Consider the following 18,423-nt stretch of genomic DNA (forward strand, 5'->3'; position numbering starts at 1 on the left):
TCTGAATATTTTCCGAAAGCACTGTACATCTCGTACAAATGGGTATTTTGGTTTATTAGTCTTACCAACTGTTTCCCTCGGATCACGGCCATGTGGACGTTTTTCAGAGAGCCATCATCATCTTCGAACACCTCGGCTGACCACAGGGCACAGTTCACGTGGGTCCACTCGTTCTGTCCGATGTACAGCAGCCTGCCGCCCTCCTGAAACCAGACACAAGCACAAAGAACACGATCAAGAGCTGTACCACGACTAATCGCGACTGCTAAGGTGGCGTTTAGCACAACTTTGACTTACGTTGGTGTTATCATCTCCGTACTTCAGACACAGCACACATTGGCGGTTGTCGCTGACGCCAGGGGGTGGGAGCAGCTCAGGACTGTCTTCACAGCTCAGGTCTGAGAGAGACAAGAAAGCAAGCCACAAACACATCATTTCCTGCAACTGAAACAGTATCAGAAAGTGTATCCATTAAATACTTAGTGTAGGTGTGTAAGCCAAATGGCACCATATTCCCTATATAGTATATAGGGAACGGTGCACTACTTTTGTCCCTAGGTGTTGCCCTATAGTTGTGTTGAGCAGACTCACCGTGGAGCATAGGGGGTGTTTGAGGAAGTAGAGGCCGGGGCGGCGGGGGGGAGTCGGGCTCTCCGGGGGTCTTGGGGCAAGGGGCCGGGATGATCTTCTTCCTGAGGAGGGGCTGCCCGGCGCGGGCGATCTCCTCGCGCTCCTGCCACTGGGCGTAGTTGTGGTCCAGGGAGGGGGGCAGCACAGCGTTGGGGAGGAGGCCACTGCTGCAAGAAAAACAGACAGGTAGACTCAGACCCGGTTTGAATCCTTTATAAATGCATCCTTCCGGCCTTCCAGTCTTGAAGGGTTAACATTGAATCGGTGAAAGCAAGTTTTTCACTGCATTGATTTCACCAATTATGTCAATTTAGATCAGTGAATACAGTACTTCAAGAAAGTACAGCAAGAGCAGACCTGAACAGGGGCTAACACGGATTGAAATAATTCTCAAACACAACTGTTATACCCCAAAGCAATGCATTTGGTAAATTTTCAAGAGCGCAGACAATCCAAAATGTAAATTATAATCTAACCGTTTATAATCTTCTGAACGACTCACTAAATTGGGGTTACAACTTTAATTAGCCAAAACACAAAAAAGGCCAGGTAGTAGATAATGGACCCTATCAGATATTTATGTAGTTGGTTCTGTTTAGTAACTAATATACAGTGCATTGATAAAGTATTCAGTTACAGCCTTATTCTAAAACTGATTCAAATAGTTTTTCCCCCTTCAATCAACACACAACAACCCATATAAAAAAATATTTAAAAAATATCGAAATATTCAGACCCTTCACTCAGTACTTTGTTGAAGCACCTCACACTGCCTTTTCCCACCTGGACAAAAGGAACACCAACATGAGAATGCAATTCATTGACTACAGCTCAGGGTTCAACACTGTAGTACCTTCAAAGCTCATTACTAAGCTAAGGAGCCTGGGACTAAACACCTCCTGCAACTGGATCCTGGAATTCCTGAAGGGCCGCCCCCAGGTGGTAAGGGTAGGCAACAACATCTGCCATGCTAATACTCAACATGGGGGCCCCTCTTGGGTGTGTGCTCAGTCCTCCTGTACTCTGTTAACCCATGACAGCATGGCCAGGCATGACTCCAACACCATCATAGCCTTCCCTATAGCTCAGTTGGTAGAGCATGGTGTTTGCAACGCCAGGGTTGTGGGTTCGATTCCCACGGGGGGCCAGCACAGAAAAAAAATGTATGAAATTGTATGAAATGTATGCATTCACTACTGTAAGTCGCTCTGGATAAGAGCGTCTGCTAAATGACTAAAATGTAAAAAAAAAAATCATTAAGTTTGCAGACGACAAACAAGTGGTAGGCCTGATCCCCGAGAACCATGAAACAGCCTATAGGGAGAAGGTCAGAGACCTGGCCGTGTGGTGCCAGGATAGCAACATCTACCTCCAAGTGATCAAGACAAAGGAGATTATTGTGGATGACAGGAGGAGGAGGACCGGGCATGCCCCAATTCTCATCGACGGGGCTGTAGTGGAGCTGGTTGAGAGCTTCAAGTTCCTTGGTGTCCACATCACCAACAAACTATCATGGTCCAAACACACCAAGACAGTCGTGAAGAGGGCACGACAAAGCCTATTCCCCCTCAGGAAACTGAAAAGATTTGGCATGGGTCCTCAGAGCCTCAAAAAGTTCTACAGCTGCACCATCGAGAGCATCCTGGCTGGTTGCATCACCACCGGATATGGCAATTGCTCAGACTCTGACCGCACAGCACTAGAGAGGGTAGTACGTAGGCCCAGTACATCACTGCTTCCTGCCATCCAGGACCTCTATACCAGGCTGTGTCAGAGGAAGGCCCTAAAAATGGTCAAAGACTCCAGCCACCCTAGTCATAGACTGTCCTCTCTGCTACCGCACGACAAGCTGTACTAGAGCGCCAAGTCTTAACAACTTCTACCTGCAAGCCATAAGACTCCTGAACAGCTACCCAGACTATTTTCATTGTCCCCCCCACCCCCTCTTTTACCACTGCTGCTACTCTCTGGTTCTCTACCTACATATTACCTCAACTACCTCGACTAACCTGAGCCCCCGCACATTGACTCTGTACCAGTACCCCCTGTATATAGCCTCACTACTGTTATTTTACTCTATTTTTTACTTAACACTTATTTTTCTTAAAACTGCATTGATGGTTAAGGGCTTGTAAGTAAGCATTTCATTCTGAGGTCTACACCTGTTGTATTCAGCACATGTGAAATACAATTGGATTAGATTTGATCCCTCGCCTAATTAGGAGTAAACTAATGGACAACAACTAAGGCTTCTACTTCCAGCTTATACATATTATATACATTTTACAGATGCAGTTTACAATAGTTATCTTGTGTTTGTTTTTAGTCCCATCCATTTTTCAACTGCGCTGTTTCACAAAAGTTCTGAACCTTTCCATTCTCATAGATTCTACATTTTGTAAGTTAAAGAAACATTTTTGACAAGAGTATTATTCATCGATTGACTTTTTTTTTTTTTTTTTTTTTTAAATCACCCAGCAGTGCTATTTGCAGTTAGTTCCAGGTTAATGTTGCAATTCTTCAGCCATTCCTGGACCTGCGACCAAAAACAAGCTACAAATGGACAGTTCCAAAACTAATAATCTAATGATTCTGTCTCTTCGCAGCTCAATCTGCAGAGCTGGGGAGGTTATATCCCATATATCATTACTGAAAGAATTTTGTATAATAATTGAAATTGAAAAATGAAGCTTTGAGAATCCAGCATTGTTTTGTGTATCAGTTCATAAACCATGTGCCATGGAATCAGTACATGGAAAATCTCTTCAACCATTTTGCAACCTGTATGGAGCAGCTGTCAATTTTTGGGTCCTTAAATTAAACTAGTATTATTTCATCACCATTTTCTTTAGCCAATTTTGGTCTTTAATGCAAGGCTGACAGACAAGTTCCTTACTTCCTCCCCCTTCGACTTGGCTCTTCCATTTTTGCGGTCATGCTGGAATTAGTTGGTTGTAATAAGCTAGCTCATTCACTTACACGGTGAAGCCTTGAATAATGCGCTCTCTGCTGGCTGTTTTTAATACTTTATAAGCCACGTTGTTGGTAGGGACAGCATCCACTTTGAAAAGCAATGCTTCGCTGAAGCCCCCCTTCCATCGTTGTGCCCCGCAGATTGACGAGTTGACGCCCAATTTGTCAGCCTCATTCTTACAAATGTATCGCACTTTTTCCGAAGTGTTAAATTTGCGTTGCTATAGAGGCACACGGGCACTTGCATTTTTATTCAAGATGGCCAAGCTTTGTGTGGGAGGGTGCAGCAACACTTCCTATGCAATTGCTAGCTAGCTCCATACTACTAAGCCACAAGTTGTTTCTTAAAAAAACAAAATCCCGAGTATATGAAGGGTGAGCATGACTTTTTAATTCCTCACTGTGCAATGCTGACCGCGAGGCTTTGTCAGACTGTTTCCGTAGTTAGAGCTGATTTGGAGAAAACCTCAAACCAAATTTACAGAACAATATTACAGTATTATAAAAATCCAGATGAGTTTTTGATTTGGGAATGTTTTCTTGGGGTGTTCCAAGTTACTATATGCGTTTCTGGTATTGAGAAATAGCTGCTACGCGCACTTCAAATATTTAAATCAACAAATGGGGTTGAAAGGCAGGACTAAAATCGGCGCGGCTAAAACCGCAGGGCGACCACAGAGGAGTGTTCAAAGCTCATATTATGTCAAAAGGGACACGGGCTGGCCCCCGTTCTCACAAAGGAAGCGGAAGGATGCACAATTCATGATCTACGGCAAGAAGAGATCTAAACATTCAGATGGACTTGGCTCCTCGAGCAGGTCAGTCAGTGTCATTTGTTTGCACAGATCCTCCCATGCGTTGTAGGCCCCTATGTATCAGCGAGAACATTGAAAAGTTAAGTTCACTTAAGACATAAGCTACTGTAACAATAATTCAGTTTGTCATTTCCACATGAATCATTAATGTGACAGGCAGCATGTGTACCGGTCTATTATTCTCTTGTGTAATCTCATTGATATGTTGTTGTTAACACTCACTTGGTGGAGAATTTGTGCGTTTCCCAGAATCTGGACTCCTTGACTTTGAACCAAGGGAATAAGCGCTCCATTTGCTGCAACAGAGACGGGGAAAAAATAGACATTATAGGCCCACATTTCTACACTATGAGGTGGTGTAGTAATACTGTGAAAATGATGAAAATGCCATTTTGGTGTAAGAGCGGTTTGAAAAGACCACCTGAAATGTCAGCCTGTTTTGGTGGGATGGAGTTTTGGCCTTCCATGGTAATGTCGCCATGCGGTAAATTAGTTCATAGACCAATAAGAGTCAGTCACAAACCTCTCTGCCAATAACAGCTCATTTTCAGTTTTCCCTTCCCCACTCAGACCACTGACATTCCTGGCCAAATTCTTGCTTGAGAAATGTCCCTTTGCTAAGAAGCTATTTTTGTTTATTAATGTACCATTTTAATTGAAAACCCAGCAAGGCACTTAAATTGTTACACAGAAATGATTTGATATGGAGATAAAAGCAGATACATTGGTCCCTTAAAGAAAAAAAAAAAAAGGTACAGTCTGGGACCTGGGAATTTGTTAAATAGTTTAAGAATATAACTTAAACTATGTCAAGAGCTTAGCACCACTGTCTTACCATAACCCAAAATGACTCAATTAGCAAAAAAAGCAAACAGCTAAAACTTCATCCCAAATGACACCTTACGCCCCACATAGTGCACTGGCTCCTGGTCAAAAGTATTACCCTACCATTTGGGAAGCAGCATGTCAACCAGTGGAGTCAAATCAGGGTGAATACTACTATACTGAACAAAAATATAAAATGGAACATGTAAAGTGTTGGTCCCATGTTTCATGAGCTGGAATAAAATATCCTATTAATATTCCATATGCACAAAAAGCTTATTTCTCCCAAATTGTGCACAAATTTATTTATATCCCTGTTAATGAGCATCTATCATTTTCCAAGATAATCCATCTACCTGACAGGTGTGGCATATCAAAAACCTGATTAAAGAGCATGATTCCGGTGCACCTTGTGCTGGGGACAACAAAAGGCCATTCTAAAATGTGCAGTTGTGTCACAACACAATGCCACAGATGTCTCAAGTTGAGGGAGCGTGCAATGTGCATGCTGACTGCAGGAATGTCCACCAGAGCCGTTGCCAGAGAATGGAATGTTTCTCTACCGACTCAAACTTCGTTTAGAAAATTTGGCAGTACGTCCAACCGGCCTCACAACCGCAGAGCAGGTGTATGGCGTCATTTGGTCGAGCGGTTTGCTGATGTCAGCGTTGTGAACAGAATGCCCCATGGTGGCGGCGCAGTTATGGTATGGGCATGCATAAGCTACGGACAACGAACACAATTGCATTTTATCGATGGCAATTTGAACGCAGAGATACTGTGATGAGATCCTGTGGCCCATTGTCGTGCCACAATCAACAGCCTGATCAACTCTATGCGAAGGAGATGTGTCGCACTGCATGAGGCAAATGGTGTATTCCCAGTTATGTGAAATGTATAGATTAGGGCCTAATGAATTTATTTCAATTGACTGATTTCCTTATGCGTTAAATAAAAAAAATCTAAAAATGAACTGTAACTCAGTAAAATCTTAAATTGTTGCAATATATATATATATATATATATATATATATACACACACACACACACACACACACACACACACATCTTCAGCATACTACTGAAGCTGAGGCTGAGCAAGCTCTCTGTAGGCTAATTCCTGTTGGCTCTCCTCACCCGGATAAAGAAGGACTTGACCATGCTATTGGCTTTCCTGTTCTCTGGCTGCCCGCCGTCTGAGTTGATGGCCATCTGGATGATCTTCACTATGTCATCACTGAACTCAAGCTGAAAGAGAGAAGAGAGAAAACACCGCACTGAGTGAGTGACACACTGCTCTCCATCTCATCCCTCTCTGACAGTGAACTGTGTTCGAACTTTGAGCGCAGAGAGCTCCCCGGGGCTGAGCTTTCATGCCACTCCTCAGGTGTCTGTGGATGATGTGGCTCTGCATTCATAGAAATATAGCTCCTGTTCTCACACAATGCTGGGTGGATGCTGATGGGATGAAAGGTTTGAAATGGACTGAGACAACCCAGTCTGCAAATATAAAACAAATGCTTTTGCGGGGCAGTTGATTGAATGTGTTTAATTGCACGGTTCTGAGATCACATGAGTTGGGATGTGATTTTAGACTCACCACAGACTTGTAGCGCCCGGCGACCAGCTTCTTCTCCACCGACTCCAGGTCGAGGGGGGAGTCGTTGGGGGGCTTGACCTCGGTCAGGACCGGGGGGTCGGGCCCCTCGGGGGAGCGACGTGTGGGTAAACTCTCCTCTGTCTCGGGGTTCAACTCAGGTGGCTTCATCACAGCCTAAAGAGAGCGAGAGATGGAGATAGCGGGGTGGGAATAGTCAAATTACTAAATACATCTGATCCATTTGTCCATTTGCTCTCCTAACACGTCACAGACATACAAAGAAAATGTACAGTGGCAAGAAAAAGTATGTGAACCCTTTAGAATGATCTGGATTTCTGCATAAATTGGTCATAAAATTTTATCTGATCGTCATCTAAGTCACAACAATAGAGATTGAATACATCATTTAAACATTCACAGTGTAGGTTGGGAAAAGTATGTGAACCCCCTAGGCTAATGACTTCTCCAAAAGATAACTGGAGTCAGGAGTCAGCTAACCTGGAGTCCAATCAATGAGATTTTGGTTAGAGATGCCTTGCCCTATAAAAAAAAAAAAAAAAAATAACTCAACATTTTAGTTTGCTATCCACAAGAAGCATTGCCTGTTGTGAACCATGCCTCAAACAAAAGAGATCTCAGAAGACCAAAGATTAAGAATTGTGGACTTGCATAAAGCTGGAAAGGGTTACAAAAGTATCTCTAAAAGCCTTGATGTTCATCAGTCCACAGAAAGACAAATTGCCTATAAACGGAGAAAGTTCAGCACTATTGCTACTCTCCCTAGGAGTGGCCGTCCTGCAAAGATGACTGCAAGAGCACAGCGCAGAACGCTCAATGAGGTTAATAAGAATCCTAGAGTGTCAGCTAAAGACTTACAGAAATCTCTGGAACATGCTAACATCTGTTGATGAGTCTACGTTACATAAAACACTAAACAAGAATGGTGTTCATGGGAGGACACCACGGAAGAAGCCACTGCTGTCCAAAAAAAAACATTGCTGCACGTCTGAATATCGCAAAAGAGTATCTGGATGTTCCACAGTGCTACTGACAAAATATTCTGTGGATAGATGAAACTACAGTTGAGTTGTTTGGAAGGAAAACACACTGTGTGGAGAAAAAGGCACAGCACACCGACATCAAAACCTCATCCCAACTGTAAACTATTATGGAGGGCGCATCATGGTTTGGGGCTGCTTTGCTGCCTCAGCTTGCTATCGTCGACAACAAATTAATTCCCAAGTTTATCAAGACATTTTGCAGGAGAATGTAAGGCTATCTGTCCTGCCAATTGAAGCTCAACAGAAGTTGGGTGATGCAACAGGACAACGACCTAAAACACAGAAGTAAATCAACAACAGAATGGCTTCAACAGAAGAAAATACACCTTCTGGAGTGGCCCAGTCAGAGTCCTGACCTCAACCCGATTGAGATGCTGTGGCATGACCTCAAGAGAGCTGTTCACAACAGATATCCCAAGAATATTGCTGAACTGAAACAGTTTTGTAAAGAGGAACGATCCAAAATTCCTCCTGACCGTTGTGCAGATCTGATCTGCAACTACAGAAAACGTTTGGTTGAGGTTATTGCTGCCAAAGGAGGGTCAACCTGTCATTAAATCCAAGGGTTCACATACTTTTCCCAACCTGCACTGTGAATGTTTACACGGTGTGTTCAATAAAGACATGAAAACGTATAATTGTTTGTGTTAATAGTTTAAGCAGACTGTCTGTTGTGGTGACTGAAATTTTATGACCAATTTATGCAGAAGTCCAGGTAATTCCAAAGGGCTGACATACTTTTTGCCACTGTTTAATCTGTTGGGCCAGGTGTTTTTCCTGGTCATGTGACCAAACCAGGACAAACTCTAGGCCCTAGTTATAGCCGACATTCCAGGGCCCAGAGTTTTTCCTGACCCTGTCACATGAGCAGGAAAAACCCGGCCAGGTTACACCCCACAACCAGAGCTTTAAGTCTTTCCCTGGTGAAGTTACATGGTCAGGAAAAACTCCTGGCCCTAAACATGCAACCCCATATCCCCTCACCTGTCTGTAGCGGAGCAGGTGCGTAGAGGTGCGGGAGTTGAGCAGTGCGGTGAGGACCTGGCGCACCAAGCCCTGCAGCTCCTTCTCCAGGGCCGTCCTCCACTCAGCCGGCTGGCGCTTCGTACAGTTTGTGCAGGTGTAGGCCACGCTCTCTGGCAGATTCGACAGCAGCTCGTACATCTCGTCTGGTAGTGGGAGACAAGGGAGCAGAGAGGGAGGTTGACTTTTGACACTCATTTATCGGTTGGTTATCGGTCAATTCTCAGTATCAAAAAGTGTTGACAACAGATCCATGCCGAGTATATGGCTACGGAAAGGCATTTTACAAGTGTTTCTGGGTATATCAACAGAAGTTGAAATTGATAAGACATTTAAATATAAAACACCCCCCCGAGTAGTGAACAATATAGCAGCCAAAAGAAAGAACTGTGCCGAGTTCAAATCTGTATCGCATAACGGGAGAGGTGTTGAGAAACAGACACTGGAAGACGCCATTGTTTCCAGCGAGTAGAGTTGTGAAACAAGAGGGCCCACTGACCTGTGAGGTTCTCACACTTGGAGTGGACCCAGTGGTCGCACCTCCCACACTGCATCATCTTGCTGTCGTAGTCGTCGTCGTCATAGCACTTATCGCAAAGGGGGCAGAAGTTACCTGGAAACACACAAGCCGTTGGGTCATAGAATGCTAAAAGAAATCTCTCTCTCCCCAAACCCTACTCAACCCTTCTCATAGTACTGAGGAGACAGATCCCAGGGTCGTGTTCTTTAGGGACAAAACTGACTGAAACCAGAAGGGACTACCTGGACTTTGCTGACTAGAAACATTGTTTTCTGTAGCAAAACATTTTATATAATCGGTGTGCCCCCTAATGAATGCTTTTGACATTTTCCTTGGTCAATTACAGATGTAGACAGTGAGCGAATAGCCCGGGTAGTGTACAGCTACATCATTCTACATTACTTGAGACCAGAGGTCTCAATTTGGTCGCATGTGTGACAAAATATTTTGCTGTGCGACCATGAGTTTTATTTTGGGAGCACTGTGTGACTTATTGTTATCTCCCAGAAAATAGTTGTTGTAATGACAGGGCTTCGATGTATCGTTGTTTCCAAGTGCCCTAGAGAAACTAGCAAGTGCATATTAGTTACCGTCATGGTTGCACCAATACTACAGCGAAAACGGCTTGCCTCGACTAGCCCAACCAGGTCAAGAGCTGACCCATATTAAATGGTGCAACATTCATATATTCCTACAGCAGCTCGCCGAGACCGCATTATACATTCATAAACTGTCTTGGGCAGTTCTAAAAGTACTCACGGCTGGACGTTGTTAACCATTTGTTTACACTTTTGTTCAGTCATGTTACCTCATTGACTAGCTAACAACCTGGTTGGGGCCACAGAAAGGAAGAGGGATAGCTTCTTCAGGACGTCAATGATTGACAGATCTCTTGCATGTTCTCATCACAAAGCTGATGTTTTAAAGAGACTATGTACCATTTTCAACGTAATGTATCACAATAGGAAAATAGTTATTTTACACAATGTGGAAACCTAATATTCCACAAAAGACTAATTTCAAATGACAGGTATTCGTATCAACGTTTAAGCTTTTATAATAAACATGTATTTACAGTGTTACATATTCGTTTCTAGGGCAAAAAAAAAAAAAGTGCATCAAAAGTATCTAGAATTTATATAGGGCCAATAAAGGCTGAAGCTCTATCAATTGTGTAAAAAAAGATTCTGGGTGCTCCTAAATTCCATGTGGTGCTCCTAACTTTAAGTTGGGAGCACCAGTGACTCACCTTTAGCGAAGAGTTTGGCACAGTCATGACATAGGGAGAAGTCATGTGACCACTGGGCGTCCCAGGCCTTCCCAGGTTTTGTGGCCCCACAACTCTTACAGCGAACACACTTGGTGCAGATCTGGACACAACAAGGACAGAGGGAGAATTCATGACAAATTCATTCAATGACAATTAATGGTTAAACAAAAGGCAGTCGATATAAAATAAACATTATGGTCGCCAGGTGGCAGTGAACCTGTCTAAACCTTACCCTAAACTTAACCCATTTCGATTTCCATGCCTAGCCCTAACCGTCGGGTCTGCTGGCCAAATATACACTAACAAAAAACGGATTTTACTGCTTGGAGGAGGGAGCAGGAAAAGAATGGCGCGATGCATACCCAGACCCGTTTCTTCTTGGTGGGTCTGGTGGGATGGTTGGGTCCCAGGCACTCGGGGTGATAGCTGTTTCGGCACTTCTCACACTCCAGAAGTTGCTGCTTGGGGAAGAAGAGGTGGAGAGAAGCAAGTTAGCAACCTAACTGCCATCTTGCCTCAGACTTTGTAATTAGACAAACATTGAAGCTCTAAGTACCCTTGAAATGTAACTCTCTACCTCTTTGTGGAAGACATTGAATAGAGCCAGACATTACAGGGATAATGATATAGCAAGGCTAGACAAGCAGTGGGAAGTTTTCCTCCCAATAGTGCATACCAAAAGGCCTTCATCATGATATTGTTAAGGTACGTGTCCCAAATGACACCTTATTCAACATTTAGAGCACTCCTTTTGACCTGGTCTGGTCAAAAGTAGTGCACTAAACAGGGAACAATTTGGGACACATACATTGTTATTTGTCTGGGTCAAAACCCTGATTAGAATGACAAAGAGGAATAAACAGCATGATTAAGTAACTGGTTCCGAAATGAATATTTTCTGAAAAGTCCCCGTGGCATATCCCCTCCCAATCTAATAACTCAGGAAAATGAGGGCGTGTGCCATTATGAGATTTCAAAAGAATTTGTTTCGCTTTAGCTTTGCGGATTAACATTCGCGCGTTTCTTTCCACAAGCAGTAGAAGACACGTCGACTGACGCTACTGATCTACTTCTAGAAATTACCACAAACAAATACGCATTCTCAAAACTCCCGAACCACTAAATAGCCTGTGTTACTCACTCAAATCATGTGAAAGGGAGAGCCTTACTTTAGTCTTCTGGTGCTGGAGGCCACAGGTGTGGCAGAAGCGGCAGCGGCGGCAACACCAGTTCTCCCACTGCTCCTCCAGAGGGCGCTCAGTCTCCCCCAAGCAGAAGAGATGGAAGGGCTCGCAGCACACCTGGCAGAAGACAAACTGGAAGAGAAGGAGAGGGAGGGAGGCGTGTCGGTGCGGTACACAGTCGGTGGGGAGTTTTCAGTCAGTTCAAATTAATACAAATGGGTACTAAAGTGGGATATGTGGATATAAAATGCTGTGTGTGAGAGAGGTATTATTCAGACACTTTGAACTGCCTGAAGACTACCACTATGGGTCTAAACCATGTGGCCTGTCTGCTATCTGAGTGTTTGTTGCTAGGCTATATACAGTATACTAGGGTATTTAGACATTCTCAACGGTATGATTATCAATACCCTCACGGGGGCGTTCTACACCACTGCTTATAACTTAACTATGTAAGATGTGCCAAATAAATTCTATCCAGCTATGCATTTGGTTTGCCAACTTGCTAGCTAAGTGGTTAGATGGCAAGATCAAGCTTCTTGGTTACAGCAGAGACAATCAATCCCCTCCTGGATCAAGACTCATGTTGCCTAAATTGTGTTGGTAATACCGTAGACTGTACAGAAACTGTATGTAAATCTGGATACCGTCCAAAGCCATTGGTAGCCTTTGATATGTCATAGTGGGTCCGCTGGTGCTGTCCGGTACAACCCTGTGATAGACTAGCGTCCTGTCCAGGGGGTGTACCACCATGTTATGTTAGATGAGTAGCTCACTTTATTAAATTGTTCTTTTGAAATACAAAGAAGCTCTCCTTTTCCCTCATGAGAGCGAGCGAGAGAGAGGAGGCGCCCGTGACTCACCTCAACGTTGCCACTGCTGGCACAGAGGAAGCAGACGACCCGCGGGGTGATTGGCACCGAGGTGAGGAGGCCGAGGCCGCCCGTGGCCCACACGTTTTCCACGTCATGGTCTTTCTTAAAATCCACTCTGATTCTGTGCACTCCGTCGCAGGGCACTTTCTGCTTGGCAGTGCCTCCAGTCGAGGGAGTGCTCAGCAAGTTTAAAGTACTGCTCTCAGGTTTGGTGGCCAACGGCTTCTGCTGCTGGGGAGGTAGAGGAGAGGGGTCAGGGATGAAGGCCAAGGGGCATGCATGGGACTTCTGGAATATAATTGGATATCACTTCATTGCCCATCCAAAGATGGACGTTTATTTGCCTCTGGCATTGCCTTACAAAAACGTCACGTCATAAAGGGAACTGCCGAATAGCGCTGCGGCGGTCATGGAATTTGGTCAGCCGGTTCTTGTCATGCAAAAGACTGCCGGTCTCACGGTGACTGACCGTTAACCAGAAACACATCTAACATTTCCAGGCCTCCACGCAACGGCTACAAGCCACATACAAGCAGATGATGCACATCTTAGGAACATCAACATTGAAGAAAGTCTAATAAATCTATTTAAAAATTGTACACCATGACAATAAATCCATAATTTTTGGGCAGGTCTAAAAGAACCATTATGATATGAAGAAAATGTATTACAGAAGATGAGTTGGCTTACTGTATGTTATCTGGCTACGCACCATGCCATAGGCTGTAGGCTTGTTCATTTAGCAGACTAGATATGCTTATAAGTCCCGTGCCATTATTTTATGATTTTATAGTAAGAATATAATTGAACTTAGCTGAAATAAAATAGAAAGGACATTTTTTCCCCAATACAGAGCAAGTGTGCATATGAAGTGGCTATGTTGAGTGTAAAAGTGATCATTTAAAAACTAGGTCCTATATGCTAGATTAAGAGTTATTTGGCACCTGTAGTTGTGAATGATAGGTTGCACGCACTGTTTTCTCATCAAGTGATCACAATTTCAACAATCACACTATTCTCAATTTAATCTTGTCTTCACTAATATGTCAAATTGGTTTTGAATGACCCATTATCAAATGAGCAGGGGTGAGGGAAGCCTTCCCTGTAGCTCAGTTGGTAGAGCATGGTGTTTGCAACGCATGGTGTTTGCAACGCCAGGGTTGTGGGTTCGATTCCCACGGGGGGCCAGTATGGAGAAAAAATTTTTTTATGAAATTAAATGTATGAACTGTATTCACTACTGTAAGTCGCTCTGGATAAGAGCGTCTGCTAAATGACTAAAATGTAAAAAAAAATGTAAAAATGGAAGAGATGTCATCCGTATGCACTCGAATAGCAAATGGAGATGCTTTTCTGCCGGTTCTCATACCTACCTACCTGGTCAAAAGTTCTAGAACACCCACTCATTCAAGGGTTTCTTTATTTTTACTATTTTCTACACACAAAACTAGTAATAACATATATGGAATCATGTAGTAACCAAAACAAAGTTAAGTTCATTAGAGTTACATGCCTCAGAAATTGCAGCCCAAATAAATGCTTCACAGAGTTCAAGTAACAGACACATCTCAACATCAACTGTTCAGAGGAGACTGCATGAATCAGGCCTTCATGGTCGAATTGCTGCAAAGAAACCACGACTAAAGGACACCAATAAGAAGAAGAGACTTGCTTGGGCCAAGAAACACGAGCAATGGACATTAGACCGGTGGAATATGTCCTTTGGTCTCGAGTCCAAATTGGAGATTTTTGCTTCCAACCACCGTGTCCTTATGAGACACAGAGTAGGGGAACGAATGATCTCCACATGTGTGGTTCCCACCGTGAAGCATGGAGGAGGAGGTGTGATGGTGTTGGGAGGCTTTGCTGCTGACACTGTCAGTGATTTATTTAGAATTCAAGGCACACTTAACCAGCATGGCTACCACAGCATTCTGCAGCTATTTAAAAAAATAAAAATAATGTTAAATGTATTTTATTTTTTGATTACTTTTTTGGTTACTACATGATTCTATATGTGTTACTTCATAGTTATGATGTCTTCACTATTATAAAATAGTAAAAATAAAGAAGAATGAGCAGTTGTGTCCAAACTTTTGACTGGTACTGTGTGTGTGTGTGTGTGTGTTTTCTCACTCAGTTTCAAATCGGCTGTTGAACTTCATCCTTATCCCCAGTGAGGTGAGTTTTAAAAGCATGATACTGTTTTGATAAGTGTTTGAGTTTTGATTGCATTGATGTCAAAGTGGTTAGATGGACAATAGTACCCTGAGTACCAGGCCATTAATGACCTGATGGTTGTTAGCGAGTTGGGTACTACCAACGCATGTCCTGAGTACATAAGAGGAGACTACCGTGACTCAGCGGTCACATGGAATTTCACTGCGGTCATGACTCATGACTACCGGTGTGGCGGTAATCCAGTCACCGCAACAGCCCTAGTGCAGAACATACCTTCTCTTTTGGTTTGGTAGATTTAGGTGGTGGTGGGACAGAGCGAGAAGCCTGTTTCTTCATTTGTTTCCCTTCGGGTGCTAAGGGGACACAGGTTATAAGAGTACCAACGTTAGCTACTATCCCATTTAGAGCAAATCAGTGCTTTAGACCGCGTCAAGAGAGAAACATAATTATATTACTTAATAGCGTTAACAGTTGGATATACTAACGTGCAAGGGAAAACAGCTATATCTAGCCATTTCAGAAAGGGGTAATCATAACCATTACAATTGGAGATGTCATGCTATGGCTCCTCCTACCTGTGTCTGTGATGGGCGTGGCTAAGCTCTGCTGCTGGGGCTTCCGCTTGGCTTCTGTGGGCGGAGACTTGGAAGCCCCTGCTCCCTCCTTTTTTGCTGTCCCCTGGGTGGGCTGTGGCCTCTGATGTTGCTGTGGTGGCTGCTGGGGCTGGGGTGTTGGTGGGGAGGGGGAGCTCTGGAGTGAGGAGGACGACGAGGAAGAGAAGGAGGAAGGGGAGGAGGGAGGGGTGGGCTGCTGGGGCTTACGTTCCTTCCTATTGGCAGCACCCGTGGGTGACGTCGCAGGATGTTTCTGGTCTTGCCCAGGGGCGGTGGTGCAGCTGGGGGCCTGGTCGTTTGGGGGGGTAGGGTTGTCGGCTGTGGGGGACTGCAACTGTGGCGGTGACTGTTTTTGCTTCTCCTCAGCTGGCTTCAGGGGAGGGGTTACACTCTTTTTGCGAGGGGGCTCCTCCTTCAAAGGGGGCGGGACCTGTTTGAGACTGGGCTCAGTGCTTGTTGGGCCCTTGACGGGGTGTAATGCCTCCTTTTTTTCAGACAGTTTGTTCTTCTTCTTGTATTTTTTGCCTAAAAATAAAAATTATACAATCCCATCAATTACACAGAACTGTGAATGACAAGACATTGTGGCTTTATGCAGACACAGACCTTTCACTTGCTTCTTGAGAAAAGTCTTGGAAGGCATCCACTGCAAGTTCTGACACTTTCGAACCCTGCGACAACATACAAGCATACAGTCAGTCACATATTCAAACATTGTGGCGTGAAATGAGTGAGACTGGGATAAATCGCTCAACTCAAGTCAATATAACAGGATTCTCAATTTCTCATACTCACTTGCAACACTGCTTCTTGATATTGCGGCCCCCGAACTTGGGCTTGTCCAGGCAGTTGGTGCAGACTCCGCAGTCGTCGGGGACCTGGCAGCCGGGACACTGCCTGCAGCGCCGCGACCGCCGCCCCTTCCTGGGCGCTGCCCCTCCCTCCTGGATGATCTTGGTGTGCCTCATCACCGGCTTGATGGGAGGGGACTGGGGCTCCGCCTCTTCTGAGCCCGCCACTGAAGATTTGTCTGGGGGCATTCGCAGCATAATATGGTGACGAATCAAAAAAAGGTCCCAAATAGAAATAGGTAATCACTCTTGTAATGGGGTGCAAGGCCAGGAACATATGAAACAGAATAAGATACTGCCCTTAACCTCAAACGCCATGGCTTCATTGATTTGTTGAAGCAGCATTTGAGTACAAGAGCGGGTCATACTTCATTACAAATATTCAAAAGGGGACATGCCCGTTTAACACGGATCTCACCATCATTCCCCATGGAAGACAGGATCTTTTCTCTCTCCTCCCACGGCAAGGCACTGAGAGTGGGCATGTCGTCGGGGAACACGGCCCGGTTGCGGCCCAGGGCCACAGCGGCGCGCCGACACACGTGCTTGATGCGCGGCCCTCGCACCGATGTCTCCGAAGAGTCGCTCTCATGACTCTGGTGGATTTAAGCCCCCCCAAAAAATCTATAGTTAAAACTTCCCTGGATCGAGATAAAGTGGCTGAATTCTGGGACTGTGTTTAAAAAATATTTTTTTAATCTATGTTAACTCTAAATCAGTCTCTGAAGGGGCTACTCTGTAATAGGGTTGTCCCAATACCAGTATCACGAAACTCTGCAGATTCGTGGAAAGGAAACAAAGCAGACTTACATTTCATGTTGCAGACACACAGCCTGTTATCGCAGTCACATTTGTTTATTTTCCAAGCTATAGACTACCATACAATATTTTACATACAGCAAAGTTTTAAAGGGACGTAGAGTTCAGTTTGCTTCAAGTTCTTTTTGTTTGGTGGAAAATCAAGTATCCCCATACTAGTATCGTGACAGCCGTAATCTGTAAACCAGCATTCTCAAGGCTCTCTTACCAGCTGACAGTCCTCTTAAATAGATACACATCTTTGGGGGGGAGGGGGTTCCTAAAGGAGAATATATTTGTGCACTTCTGTCTGCATAATGTACAATGTGGTTTGGCAGAATTCCCCTTGAATAAACCCCTTTCAGGGACATTCCTGCTATCAAGTTTCAGTCTGTGTTCAAAACACTCACAATGCTATTGATTGCAGCAAACATTCTCAGAATCATGTCAAATGATTTCATTGTGGTTGTGAGGAGATAGCGATAAAACATATCAAAACCCTTTCCGTGTTAAAGTAAACCAACAGAAATAGCCTAGTCAGCGGAGTAGAGGCTGCGGGGGAGGAAGAGGGGAACTAACCTGAACTTTAGGATGGTCTGGAGACTTCAGCGACTTGCTCTTCTCGATTTTGAACAACTGCGCTTTGGCCTTCTTCAGCAGGCCTGCCACCCGCTTGTCGGCCACAGGCTGCTTCTCGGCGTGCGCCAGCATGGAGCCCAAGGATGGGATCGCCGGGGGCTTCTTGCTGCCGGTCTGCCCCGGGGGAAGGCCTGTCTGTTGGGCAGGGGCACATGTTTTCTCCTTCTCCCCAGGCTCAGCCTCTGGCCCCCTCTCCGAAGGCCGGTTCTTTTTGGATAGGCGGCCCTTGGTCAAGATAAGGGGAATAGAGGAGTGGACTGCAGCCCTGTCTACAGGTGCTGCCTCTGTTCCCGTGGACTCAGGTACAGACTTCTTCCTCCCAGGTGTCTTTTTAGGAGCGAGGGAGGTCAGAGACTCCTCCCCTTCCCTCCCCTCCCCGGCAAACAGGCTGGGTGTCCTATTGGGAGAGGCCTCTGGAGTGGACGCCTTGCCTCTCCTCTCCCAATCTTTTCTGCCCTCCCTTTTGTTCTCTTTCTCACGCTCTCTGCTTTTCTCGGTCTCCCTTTCCTTCTCCTTGACAGGAGCCGACTCCCGGGAAGCCGAGGCACTCCTCTCTTTCCCCCT

At 44.8% G+C, this 18,423-nt stretch overlaps 1 protein-coding gene across 1 annotated transcript in view; it reads right to left on the reverse strand.

Annotated features, from left to right (window-relative positions):
• Positions 1 to 18,423, reverse strand: part of kmt2a (lysine (K)-specific methyltransferase 2A) — a 55,122-nt gene that overhangs the window by 16,817 nt on the left and 19,882 nt on the right. Inside the window, 18 exon segments of the mRNA XM_045703485.2 lie at positions 66 to 203; positions 298 to 398; positions 592 to 797; positions 4,641 to 4,714; positions 6,381 to 6,491; positions 6,844 to 7,017; positions 8,889 to 9,073; positions 9,427 to 9,540; positions 10,697 to 10,817; positions 11,080 to 11,178; positions 11,887 to 12,033; positions 12,765 to 13,007; positions 15,231 to 15,310; positions 15,533 to 16,096; positions 16,178 to 16,242; positions 16,367 to 16,601; positions 16,841 to 17,018; positions 17,800 to 18,422. Coding sequence (XP_045559441.2) covers positions 66 to 203; positions 298 to 398; positions 592 to 797; positions 4,641 to 4,714; positions 6,381 to 6,491; positions 6,844 to 7,017; positions 8,889 to 9,073; positions 9,427 to 9,540; positions 10,697 to 10,817; positions 11,080 to 11,178; positions 11,887 to 12,033; positions 12,765 to 13,007; positions 15,231 to 15,310; positions 15,533 to 16,096; positions 16,178 to 16,242; positions 16,367 to 16,601; positions 16,841 to 17,018; positions 17,800 to 18,422 — 3,458 coding nt within the window.

Source organism: Salmo salar, chromosome 20 (assembly GCF_965601325.2).
Source record: "Salmo salar chromosome 20, fSalSal1, whole genome shotgun sequence".
NCBI classification, from domain to species: domain Eukaryota; kingdom Metazoa; phylum Chordata; class Actinopteri; order Salmoniformes; family Salmonidae; genus Salmo; species Salmo salar.